General features: G+C 25.3%; 1 protein-coding gene across 7 annotated transcripts; it reads left to right on the plus strand.

Annotated features, from left to right (window-relative positions):
• The first annotated feature begins 2,320 nt into the window (after positions 1-2,320).
• On the plus strand, positions 2,321-12,332 carry LOC111632313 (clavesin-2-like). Of its 7 annotated transcripts, none has more exons than XM_023376715.1 (6): positions 2,485-2,585; positions 9,017-9,119; positions 9,745-9,987; positions 10,667-10,860; positions 11,650-11,760; positions 11,969-12,332. In XM_023376715.1, the coding sequence occupies exons 2-6, from the start codon at positions 9,023-9,025 to the stop codon at positions 12,167-12,169; spliced, it is 846 nt and encodes a 281-aa protein (XP_023232483.1). In that variant the 5' UTR covers positions 2,485-2,585; positions 9,017-9,022; the 3' UTR covers positions 12,170-12,332. The 7 variants fall into 7 exon arrangements, with proteins under 7 accessions (XP_023232484.1, XP_023232483.1, XP_023232478.1 ...); XM_023376710.1 differs by having other exon boundaries at positions 11,647-11,760; positions 11,969-12,330; XM_023376714.1 differs by lacking the exon at positions 2,485-2,585 and adding an exon at positions 4,624-4,752 and having other exon boundaries at positions 11,647-11,760; positions 11,969-12,330.
• The last annotated feature ends 714 nt before the right edge of the window (positions 12,333-13,046 follow it).

The raw sequence follows: 13,046 nt of genomic DNA on the forward strand, positions 1-13,046 counted from the left end.
AAAAAAAAAAAAAAAAAAAAAAAAAAAAAAAAAAAAAAAAAAAAAAAAAAAAAAAAAAAAAAAAAAAAAAAAAAAAAAAAAAAAAAAAAAAAAAAAAAAAAAAAAAAAAAAAAAAAAAAAAAAAAAAAAAAAAAAAAAAAAAAAAAAAAAAAAAAAAAAAAAAAAAAAAAAAAAAAAAAAAAAAAAAAAAAAAAAAAAAAAAAAAAAAAAAAAAAAAAAAAAAAAAAAAAAAAAAAAAAAAAAAAAAAAAAAAAAAAAAAAAAAAAAAAAAAAAAAAAAAAAAAAAAAAAAAAAAAAAAAAAAAAAAAAAAAAAAAAAAAAAAAAAAAAAAAAAAAAAAAAAAAAAAAAAAAAAAAAAAAAAAAAAAAAAAAAAAAAAAAAAAAAAAAAAAAAAAAAAAAAAAAAAAAAAAAAAAAAAAAAAAAAAAAAAAAAAAAAAAAAAAAAAAAAAAAAAAAAAAAAAAAAAAAAAAAAAAAAAAAAAAAAAAAAAAAAAAAAAAAAAAAAAAAAAAAAAAAAAAAAAAAAAAAAAAAAAAAAAAAAAAAAAAAAAAAAAAAAAAAAAAAAAAAAAAAAAAAAAAAAAAAAAAAAAAAAAAAAAAAAAAAAAAAAAAAAAAAAAAAAAAAAAAAAAAAAAAAAAAAAAAAAAAAAAAAAAAAAAAAAAAAAAAAAAAAAAAAAAAAAAAAAAAAAAAAAAAAAAAAAAAAAAAAAAAAAAAAAAAAAAAAAAAAAAAAAAAAAAAAAAAAAAAAAAAAAAAAAAAAAAAAAAAAAAAAAAAAAAAAAAAAAAAAAAAAAAAAAAAAAAAAAAAAAAAAAAAAAAAAAAAAAAAAAAAAAAAAAAAAAAAAAAAAAAAAAAAAAAAAAAAAAAAAAAAAAAAAAAAAAAAAAAAAAAAAAAAAAAAAAAAAAAAAAAAAAAAAAAAAAAAAAAAAAAAAAAAAAAAAAAAAAAAAAAAAAAAAAAAAAAAAAAAAAAAAAAAAAAAAAAAAAAAAAAAAAAAAAAAAAAAAAAAAAAAAAAAAAAAAAAAAAAAAAAAAAAAAAAAAAAAAAAAAAAAAAAAAAAAAAAAAAAAAAAAAAAAAAAAAAAAAAAAAAAAAAAAAAAAAAAAAAAAAAAAAAAAAAAAAAAAAAAAAAAAAAAAAAAAAAAAAAAAAAAAAAAAAAAAAAAAAAAAAAAAAAAAAAAAAAAAAAAAAAAAAAAAAAAAAAAAAAAAAAAAAAAAAAAAAAAAAAAAAAAAAAAAAAAAAAAAAAAAAAAAAAAAAAAAAAAAAAAAAAAAAAAAAAAAAAAAAAAAAAAAAAAAAAAAAAAAAAAAAAAAAAAAAAAAAAAAAAAAAAAAAAAAAAAAAAAAAAAAAAAAAAAAAAAAAAAAAAAAAAAAAAAAAAAAAAAAAAAAAAAAAAAAAAAAAAAAAAAAAAAAAAAAAAAAAAAAAAAAAAAAAAAAAAAAAAAAAAAAAAAAAAAAAAAAAAAAAAAAAAAAAAAAAAAAAAAAAAAAAAAAAAAAAAAAAAAAAAAAAAAAAAAAAAAAAAAAAAAAAAAAAAAAAAAAAAAAAAAAAAAAAAAAAAAAAAAAAAAAAAAAAAAAAAAAAAAAAAAAAAAAAAAAAAAAAAAAAAAAAAAAAAAAAAAAAAAAAAAAAAAAAAAAAAAAAAAAAAAAAAAAAAAAAAAAAAAAAAAAAAAAAAAAAAAAAAAAAAAAAAAAAAAAAAAAAAAAAAAAAAAAAAAAAAAAAAAAAAAAAAAAAAAAAAAAAAAAAAAAAAAAAAAAAAAAAAAAAAAAAAAAAAAAAAAAAAAAAAAAAAAAAAAAAAAAAAAAAAAAAAAAAAAAAAAAAAAAAAAAAAAAAAAAAAAAAAAAAAAAAAAAAAAAAAAAAAAAAAAAAAAAAAAAAAAAAAAAAAAAAAAAAAAAAAAAAAAAAAAAAAAAAAAAAAAAAAAAAAAAAAAAAAAAAAAAAAAAAAAAAAAAAAAAAAAAAAAAAAAAAAAAAAAAAAAAAAAAAAAAAAAAAAAAAAAAAAAAAAAAAAAAAAAAAAAAAAAAAAAAAAAAAAAAAAAAAAAAAAAAAAAAAAAAAAAAAAAAAAAAAAAAAAAAAAAAAAAAAAAAAAAAAAAAAAAAAAAAAAAAAAAAAAAAAAAAAAAAAAAAAAAAAAAAAAAAAAAAAAAAAAAAAAAAAAAAAAAAAAAAAAAAAAAAAAAAAAAAAAAAAAAAAAAAAAAAAAAAAAAAAAAAAATACAAAAATGAAATCTGTGTACCCACATGAACGATTTCTCTCTCCAATCCAGCATATAATCACGTGACTTCATTGCATGTGCCCTTCATTCGTACGCTATCTGGCGGGAAAAAAGGAGAACAAGTTAAAGATGGCTGACGACGACGACGACCTAGTTATTTTGTGACATGCAGTGGCGGTTGTATACGGAGGATTAGAGGGGCTTAAGCCTTCCTATCTGATTACTCCCTGATTATTAATTGTAGAGATATACATATATATTGTGCTTCAACACAATCTCTCGTTTGATGGCAACTTCCATGATTGGTGTTCGTTTAGAAAGTAAGATCTTTGAAGTACTTTATTCATACTTCAAAGACTTTTACTTTATTCGTAAGTACTTTAACACATATATTTGTTATAGATTATAACTTTATTAGATGTATTTTCGAATAAATGAGCTTATAAATTCAAACAAAAATGTAAATAAAGTATGAGAAACTGGCAGGGAATGCGCGACGTTACGTATTGAAAAGTCACATGACTACCTTCATCCCATTAAGATTCAAAATATTACAATGCTTCTTCAATAACACAGTAAAGCCTGCGTAAACCAAAATCGCAAGGTACCGAATATTTTCCCCATTTGACAGGTTTCGAGTATCGTTTTGGACAGGTTTTACCGTATTTAACAAGTATGAAAAAACACAGAAGAAAAGCGAGCAAATATCATTTTTCGTATCTTTTCCGCATCATTTCGCTTTATAATTATTCTAATACAGTATAAATAATTGAATATTTCGTAAATTACGCAATAAAGTACAAATATAGGAGTATTTTTCTAATGTATTATACATAGAACATGTATATTTACAAATGTTTAGAATTCAATTGGCCCTGACAATAGGAAAAGGCAATGTTGACTATCAGGTTGCTCGCAGAACAGCTTTTTATACAGTATAATGGTTTAATTGTATTTAATTATTTGTTACTGAATAAAACGTTATAAACTGCATCATCTTACATTAAATAGACGAGGACTTTCAAGTATAATCTGAAAAAACGTACTGTACAATGACACAGTACATAATGAATCTCAGGGTCGACTCGAGCTGTCTAGGAAGTCGCCTAGGGCATAAAAATTTAGGGGTGTCGCGGAAATAGTTATCAATTATGTTAATTAGACATATTACGTATACATTCACAGCTATCACATGTAGGGGTGGAGGTTATCCAATGCACAAGGCGTTTACTGTAGTAGTAAAAGGAGAGGGCGTAAATACATAATACAACAACGTCCACATACATAATTATGTGTTTGTGTTTTCATGTATATCTCCACTCATACATGGATACACATGGATATACATAAGACACATAGTAACACTATAATTGTAAAATAAATAAATAAATAATAACAATGAAAACACTACTATTTTAATAAAGGAATTTATCAAATTATTCTTACTATAAAAGTAAATATATAATATAATAGAAATCTACGTAAAATCTTTACTAATGATTTATAAATTTATTTTACTTTTTTCTGTACAAACTATACTATTGATCAACGTACGCATTAGCAAAACTTCTCGTCCAATCCGCATCGCAAATATTCAATTTCCCACTACATAAATTGACCAATCAACGTTTAGCTAAATGTGCTATTGGATATTACCATGGAAACACATCCGAAAGACACGCCTCCTGAAAGATGAGTTTTATCTCATTAAAACCGACGAACCTTTCGTATAATATAATTAAATTTCTTAATTATAATTAAAGGTTTTTTTAAATTTCGATAAAAATGCTTTCATTTAAGGAAACTTTAATTAATTTTAAAATAATATTTTTAAATATATAAAGGAATATTTAACCCTGAAAGTAATATTATTAAAAATCTAATTGCATATTTATTATTGTATATTCTACTTTTTAAATAAAGAGTTATCAGTAGAAAACCTTGACGAGGAAAGCTAAAATTACAGGTGTGTATATTAAAACAAGAACGGGACGTGCATAAATTAATCGTTAATATATGGAAAATAAACAAAATTTATAGAATTTAGATAAAAACTAAATATATTAAAAATTAATTTATAAAGTTTCTTAAGTGTTATATTCCCTTTTACTATCAATTTATTTATGTTTAGAATGGCATAATGATAAACTAGTTATCACTGGAAAAGCCTTGAGGGGGATAAAATAAGCAAATTAGCCTGGGTTCCTAACAATGTACTTCTATAACTTCATGAGGCCTTTTCGAGGCCCCAGGCTTTGACTTCTTCGAGGAAAAGTTTTCCTCGAAGAAGTCAAAGCTTGGGGCCCTACAGATAGGGGATGTGTTGTATAAAAAAATGAAGTTCGCATTGAACCTAAATTAACTTAACATGGTTTGGGTTGTGCATCTAAATATCTAATTCAGAGACTCCAGATTCAGCTCATCACTTTAAAGGGCTACACCAATGTTTTTCAACGTTTCTTTTGTTATGTGTAGAGGACCCCTAAGACTCCTACACCATGACGAATCGCTGATTAGCATATTATACACGAAATTCTGGTATTTTTCGAAGTTATAGTTTATAATTTATATTATATTTTCTTAGATAATAATATTGAAAGTTTATTTTGTTCTCAGAAATAATTATTAAAACTTGATTTTCAAGTTCTAATATCAGATATTTTCTTTGCGTGACTAAAATATCTTTAATTTTTCCTTTTATTTTAATAAAACACACACACACACACACACACACACACACACATAGTCTTAATACTTTTTAGTCACAAGTCAAACGCTTAATTTTATTTTATTAAGATCTAGAATATATGTGTTTTAATTAAAACGGTAAGGTAGTTTAAATTGCATATTTTCTTTCCAATTTTATAGCTTTATATTGTTCTTATTATTATGCGAAATGTTCCATCTTTCCTATAAATAAATTAACAGGTAAAATTATGAATTATCAAGGCGATATATGTAGTATACTCCTATATAAATAGCATAGTTACATCAGTAAAGAAATAGCATAATATAATATAATATAAGAGATAGTATAAGGTAATGAATGCCACACGTGAAATGTGTGAAGTTATAGATACCACTAGGGATGACTTATATGGTAAACTGGTCCCTATTTAGGTGAAGAAAATCCGTAAAACACGCGACTAAGATAGTGAGGCTCGAATCTGAGACCAGTGTTTAGTGGTTTTATCCACTCGGACACTAGTGAGTGGATAAAGTTCATAATACTTTATCGACACTCCTAATGAATCTACTTATTCCTGCATGATCGATAGAGATCTCAGTGTAAACCCTTGTATTTAATTATATTATACTTGTTTTTCAATCGTTATCGATTTAAACAGTTCTCTGAAGGTTAACTGTTTATCATTTTAATCAGTACTTATTTGTAGTAAAGTCATTTAAAATTCTTACTTTAATATTGTTAAATACAGTAACAGGAAAACAATACTAAATAAATTGTTTAGTGGATAATAATAATAATAATAATTAATAAAATTAGTAATATCAGAGTCGATATAATAAGAATTTTAATTAATAGTAAGTATTTTTACTTATCCTATTAAAGTTATTATAATCAGTACAAATTAATTACAATAAACGAATTATACACAGTACTGTATAGTTTCGAAAACTTGAATTTTTAATTAATTATAGTCTATATTTTTGCATAATTTAATTCGTTGTTGCGTCAGTTGGTTTGGTTCGTTTTATTTAATAACTTAAAGCAACGTTACACATGGACGATTTGTCATGAGGAAGATGCATTTTAGAAGAACTTTCTACGGGAAACTAGCCACTAATTAGGTGTTAAATCTTCGAAGAAAATCCGGTAAACTCCACGCGCCATCACTTGTAATCACAAGTGATGGCGCGTGGAGCCATTCGTGTAATTAACATTATCTTTTCTTTCCCCTCCAATAATCTTCGGACTGAAACGTCTTCATTCAAGGTCATTAAAAATAATTCATAGATATTAAGCTACATTATCAAACGTCGATGTTACACTACGAAAAGAACAACTTTGCATTCCTAAATAGAAGTGATTTCTCTTAAAAATTTAATTATATTATTACTTGTGATAAGAAAGTTGTTACGCAATTTGCTGCGTTAAAGTAAAATCGTATACACGTAGGTACAGTATAATTAAAACAGTAACTTAAACTGGATCACCTTGCTTCGCACACGCAACACTTAAAATCATTGTGATATTCTCAACCAGTGTAGACAGACTGCATACAAAGGTGAGTTCATGTGTACATTTATTACACATATATTTACTTAATTACTTATTTTAATAGCTGTTTCTAATAAGTAAGAAAAATCAGACTTTGAATGAAAAGATTTCCTATGTATAATTGTAATATAATCTAAAAACCTATTTAATGAGGAAAGGAAGACTTTTTTGCTGAGAGAAACGTAAAAACAGTCTTATTTATGAGGTTTATCGAATTGTTGCAAATTTCATAGCATTTAAACACAGTATCAAACAATCGGATTGGATTGGTTTTATAGGATGAGGTAATGCAACATATGGATGAATACCTCACGAGGGAATTTTCTATGAGAATCTGGCATCTATTTACATGTTACTTACGTTAATAACACTCCAAAACTCCACGCGAGCAACCTGTCGATCAGATGCAAACACACGACCAACTATTATAGGAACAGGTCTCTTTTTGCAGCCAACGTTACGAATGCAATTCTAATTACAGATCATCCGGTTGCATGTAACACTCAGACCAAACAGACCAAACCAATAGACTTTTCCGTAGAGAAAAGGATATAAAGAAATGGGAAAAAAAGAGAAAAACAATACTTTAGGGACAACTTTACGTTTTTATACCCTAAGAATAATGATAACACTAAGCAATAACCTAGCATGTCTAATGCCTACGAGTGTCTTGAACAAATATTGTTTGTTGCTTGCAACGATAAATGTACCGTAGAAGCGAATTCTGGTACTATTTCTTTATTTTATTTAACAGAAACGTTTTCGATGTGTTCTGAAATGTCACCAAATTAGATTTTGTTGCATTTAAATTGATAAAAATCTCTCTCAATAGCATTGAATTGAAGTAGGACCTACTGTATTCTAATTACCATCACTTGATATTTTTTGCATTCAGGAACTCTGAAATGTAATTAATTAGCATATATAATTAGCAAATAATTATAAATTATTTTAATTCTATAATATAATGTAATCTGTAAGCTTTAAATTATGCTACAATCATTCTGTATCTATTAAAATAAATAAAATCAATACGGTAATATATAATCTGATCAAATTACAAGGCTCTTAAATATACCTACTCTCCTCCATAAACTTGACACGTAATTAATCTATAGTTATTGTTTATAACAAGATTTTAAACGCTTATTTACTTTGGGGGCCAGTTTCACATGTGTAATAAATTTGACCTTGTATGAATCGGAATCGCATGGTATCGAATTACTTTTTCTGTTTTGAACAGGTTTCTGCTACTTTTTTTTATCTATAAACTAAACATGATATCAAACAATTATGTTCATTTATTATATCTCTCTTGTGACATTCTCACCCAGCTGGAAGGTAGAACGATCTTCTCTGTGCTCCGAATCATTTGATAACCCAGAATGTTAATATTTCTTCAATAATAATAAGACACGTGGTATGTTAGTGATATCTGGGAGGAAATCCAGTACGTTTCTAGCAAATAAATGAGCTTGTATACACACGAATCATGGGTGTTCATTAAGGATCTTCAATCTTTTCTAGTCTTTACACAAATGACAACAATTATTTACGTCAAACTGTAATAATTATTGTCATCTCTTTACTTATATCCGTTTTAAAGACAATTTTAAACATTAATTTAAGCAAAAATATTACTAGAAAAATAGTTTTATATCTCAACATTACTTAAATTTAGAGACGATATCTCTTGTTTAATATAAACAAATTTAAATAAATAATTATAAAATACTGTAGGCCCTTGTTAATAGATTAAGTCTGGGATCAAGGCTGTATAGCTTTCTGTATTTGTGTCAAGGGATATGTAGTGCTTTTTATTGATATAAGTAACGTAGAAAGTAATTATAAGTATTATAATAAAGGTAAGTCACTCTCTCATAACGTTGACAGCAAAATAAGCGAATCAAGTATTTCTTTACAAAATACTTGACTTTTTTATTTGTAATCATAATTATCTTATTACTTATTAAATTTGTAGACCTATAATTTCCCACTGTCTGCCAGTCCTTCCTTAATCTTCAGTACGATGTTAGATAGATGAAATGTAAGGCCAGATATGGAAAACAAAGGGGAAGAAAGACCTGGCTAATTATATTAATTTAATTATGTTAAATTACTGTTGACTTAACTGTATAAGTCACGCACCACGGCCAAAATAGATTTTCAATTAACGTTCGACATAATTGCCTTCTTGTGGCACAATTATTCAGACTATTATCCACTTATGTTTCAAGATCTCGGGGGTCACGACCTGACATTTCTGTGACTTTAAATAAGTAAGTGACATTATCTTCTGTTTATAAACGAGAGCCTTCAGGCGACCCTTCATGTACAACTCCTATGGTATGAAGTCGAGTCTATTTGGTGGTCTTTTCACAGGCCCACGTCGATTAAACCACCTTCTGGGGAATTCTCCAGAAATACTTTATTAGAAATAGAGAAACCCATTATATACTTTATTACAGTTTTCTTATAAACATCTTATATACTCTCTTGTATTAATTCTTAATATAATACTTTCACCATAAATAGTAATTTTAAATAAATTAAATTTTACAGTTTTCAATGAATAAAATAATTTTAAAGAATTCAATATTTCCTGAAGAGACAGAATTATTTTCCTGGGATGAAAATGCCTTAGAAACTTTCAAAAATCTCATAAGTAAGTAAAATTCGCAAATTTGTAAGGCATTATTTGTGTTATTTGAACTTATAATTTAATAAATTTTGAAATTATAATTAGACCTATAAAATTTGGAGTGATTATAAATTACAAAACGTAGAAATTATCTTAAATTTCGCTAACAATGGATGAAGAGTAAAAGCCAGCCCTTGAAGAGATGAGTTGAAAACAAAAATAAATCTGAGGCAGTTGTTGAGATGACGATGATGGTGTTCCTCACACACACACACTCATACACTAACATACATACATACAGAAAACCCCCTTTTTTGCATTTATCGACGTTTTAACGTCGATAAATTGTTTTAACGTGTCCTGAGTCCAAAAAAATGTAAAAATCTTGGGGGAGTGGGTAATTTTTTGCCATACTTTCTCTCTATTATATGTAACAGTCGCGAAAATAAAAAGAACTTAGTGTTGATAAGGTGGCAAGAGACAGAAATTAAAATTAATTCAAACTACTTAAGGCTGTCACTCCAAGTTCGAATTAACGAGAGTTTACTGTATATAGGCTATATATATATATAAAATTAAACATGATTTTTCGGAATTAAAATGCCCAATTTTATAAAAATCGTAAATTTAAAAATTATCTTTTTAATAGACGAGGAAGGAATAAAATGTCGTATGGATGACATTTTTCTTCTTGGATTTCTTCGTGCTAAAAGTTTCGAAGTGGAAAAATCCCTGGATATGCTCAAAAGTTATTATGATATTAGAATACAATATTTTCAATACTTTAAAGATCTTCTTCCTTCTAAGGTGGAACACGCTCTGTCACTGAATTGTGTTCAATTTTTGCCAAGACCTGATAAGAAAGGAAGATACATTTTCATTAATCGAATAGGTAAGACATAATTTAATCTTTATCACTAATAATATAATAAATCTTTTTATAAATACAGATGTACAGTACAGTACAGTACAGTACACTATAATGCTTTTATTGTTACAGTAGAGCGTGTTTATCCGAATCAATTGGGGACGGGTTCTTCGGATAACTTATTTTTCGGATAACCGATTATGCATGAAAAATACATTAACCTATCACATGTTGAAATTTTTCTCCGTTGCGTGTCGCTTCGCGTTGAATTTTCGTCGATATTAAGCCGAACGAAAACTTTTTAAAATAATTATTGTGGCTATTGTATCGTTAAAAATTATTTTTTTATTTTGTACAAACAAAATAAATATATTGAAAAATATAAAAACCAAAAAAGTATACTTTAGAAGTTGATTTAGTATCAAAAACGTTCGACACAGTCCTCAGAAAAACACCACACAAAAGTGCCAGTGCTGCCAGCTAAAACACATACACCAACAAAAAAAAAAATATTGGAGTAGCCCAAGATATAGCCAAAGATTGCAGCGTCACAGCACTAGCGAAAATTTAAATTTGCCGACTGGAAAGTTTTCGGATAACCGACGTTTCGGATAAACGACGCTCTATGTAATTCTTAAAAATTACAAATGTCTCTTATGCAAAATTCTTTTTAGAATTATCAAAATTACTTTGTATTTTGAAGGTAATTGGAAAACTTCTATTGCAAATGCAATCGATTTATTTCGCACTTTGATGCTTTACTTCGATTTTCAAGTAAACTTCCATCGTACTCAGGTGAATGAAATAGTTTACATCACAGATGCTGCGGGATATTGCACATCCCATTTTCTTCAACTAACACCGAAATTAGTCAATGCAACAATGAATATTTTATTTGTGAGTAATATCAAGTTGTAAATAAATACGTAGAATATTTAATTTAATATTTTATAAAATATAAAAATATAAAATTACAACGTTTAACAATACTTTGTTTCCGTTTGTTCATCCGTCGTTCGCTCCAGTTGACAGTCCACAAAAATTACAATCACGGAGGCGACCTTTCTTTAGAGGCTGCTGCCTCCGCAATAAAATGCAAATATGGTTAAAAACGTCCTCTGGTGCTATTGCCACTTTCACAAAAATTCATTTTGAAGAAAATAATAAATATTAACATGGCCGACGGTATTACATTTAATAAAATATAAAAATATAAAATTACAACGTTTAACAATACTTTGTTTCCGTTTGTTCATCCGTCGTTCGCTCCAGTTGACAGTCCACAAAAATTACAATCACGGAGGCGACCTTTCTTTAGAGGCTGCTGCCTCCGCAATAAAATGCAAATATGGTTAAAAACGTCCTCTGGTGCTATTGCCACTTTNTTTTTAACCATATTTGCATTTTATTGCGGAGGCAGCAGCCTCTAAAGAAAGGTCGCCTCCGTGATTGTAATTTTTGTGGACTGTCAACTGGAGCGAACGACAGATGAACAAACGGAAACAAAGTATTGTTAAACGTTGTAATTTTATATTTTTATATTTTATTAAATGTAATACCGTCGGCCATGTTAATATTTATTATTTTCTTTAATATTTTATGTATGGGACGAATCACAAATTCGGTAAATTAAATAAGAGAGTAAGTTTTTTTTTGTAAATTTAAATACTTTTTCTTAAATAGAAGGATTCGTATCAAATTCATTACAGTGAATTGCATGTTGTCAATATGAATTTTATAATGAAAGCAGTTGTAAATATTTTCAAGCCACTTTTGTCACAAGAACTCAAAAAGAAGGTATGTTTTTAAAATTTACTTATTACTTTATAAAGAATTTTATGATACCCGAGTTAAAAACTAATTTACCATGTCTATTGTTTTTTTTATTCTTTGTTATTTGTATTTTAATCTTTTATTACGGGGGTTATTCTTGGAAGAAGAATATCTATTGTTATGACTTTCCCTTGTCTATATGCAATAAATTAATTATTGTATATTATTACAGTTGCATTTCCATTCAGGTTTGGGTAATCTGCACGAATTCGTCAGTCCAGAGTGTCTACCCCTAGAATACGGAGGAAATTTGCCAAGTTTTGATCCTACCGAAACTAATAAAATGATCAAAGACAACGAAGAATTCTTTCGAATAAACGAAGAATATTTAATGATGTATAAAGAAGAAATTGATAAAAAATCTTCAAGGTAAGAAGATTGAGAGAAGATCAGAGTGAAATACATTCCATAGAAATCTTTAGACAAGAAAATGAATTATTATTTTAATAATTCAGATGTATTTTGTAACGGGATCTGAATATTACAATAAGCATTTGTAATTAATTAATGTCAAAATATTTAACTTTCGATAAATAAAATTCTTACTATCTACATTATTTATTGGTTAATTTGGGCCTAATAATCAATAAATCAATAAATTACAGTCGACCCCACCCCTATAACACGTGTTCCTATAGTTCGGATTCCTATATCACGGCGAAAAAATTGTGACAGTATTCGTACAAACATGCTAAAAAAAACTCCTATAATTCGGTAAAACGTCATCGCCGACTCGTATCGCGACAGGATTGCACAAAATAAAATGTCGTATGGATGACATTTTTCTTCTTGGATTTCTTCGTGCTAAAAGGATGTCTCTAAAGTTCAGCGAATTTTTCGCAAAAAAAAAATAATTTATCGGGAAGCACGCGAGCGCCATTCGATGACAATCTCCACGACGAAAACAAGCTTAAGCAACGGCGTCGTCGGACGGTTCACACTCGGTAAGTAATCCTACAATTTTTTGTTTATAACAAAGTTTATATGGATTTTTCCCAAAAAATTATACTAGTTTTGGAAATGTTGAGTCGAATTAGACTAAAATCGATTAATTTTATGAAAGAAAACCTTTCAAACAGCCGTAGTCTTTAAACTGCATACGTGCCTGGCTGTGATTGGCTGGACTCATAGAAGCTGGATTCATAAAAAAAAACAGGAACGTATCTACCGTGTTATAGGGGGGTCGACTGTATTTGTGTATTAACATAAGAAGATAGAACGATAGTTTAATATTCAGAACATATAAAAAA

This window comes from Centruroides sculpturatus, unplaced genomic scaffold (assembly GCF_000671375.1).
Source record: "Centruroides sculpturatus isolate CEXI.00-Female unplaced genomic scaffold, Cexi_2.0 scaffold435, whole genome shotgun sequence".
Lineage (NCBI taxonomy): Eukaryota > Metazoa > Arthropoda > Arachnida > Scorpiones > Buthidae > Centruroides > Centruroides sculpturatus.

Bases quoted from the DNA above. Each gene is read 5' to 3' on its own strand.
- LOC111632313 (XM_023376710.1), top strand. From the start codon at position 9,023: ATGAATAAAATAATTTTAAAGAATTCAATATTTCCTGAAGAGACAGAA. The intron at 9,988-10,666 runs GTAAGACATAAT...TGTATTTTGAAG, and splicing joins CATTTTCATTAATCGAATAG to GTAATTGGAAAACTTCTATT. The intron at 11,761-11,968 runs GTATGTTTTTAA...ATATTATTACAG, and splicing joins CACAAGAACTCAAAAAGAAG to TTGCATTTCCATTCAGGTTT.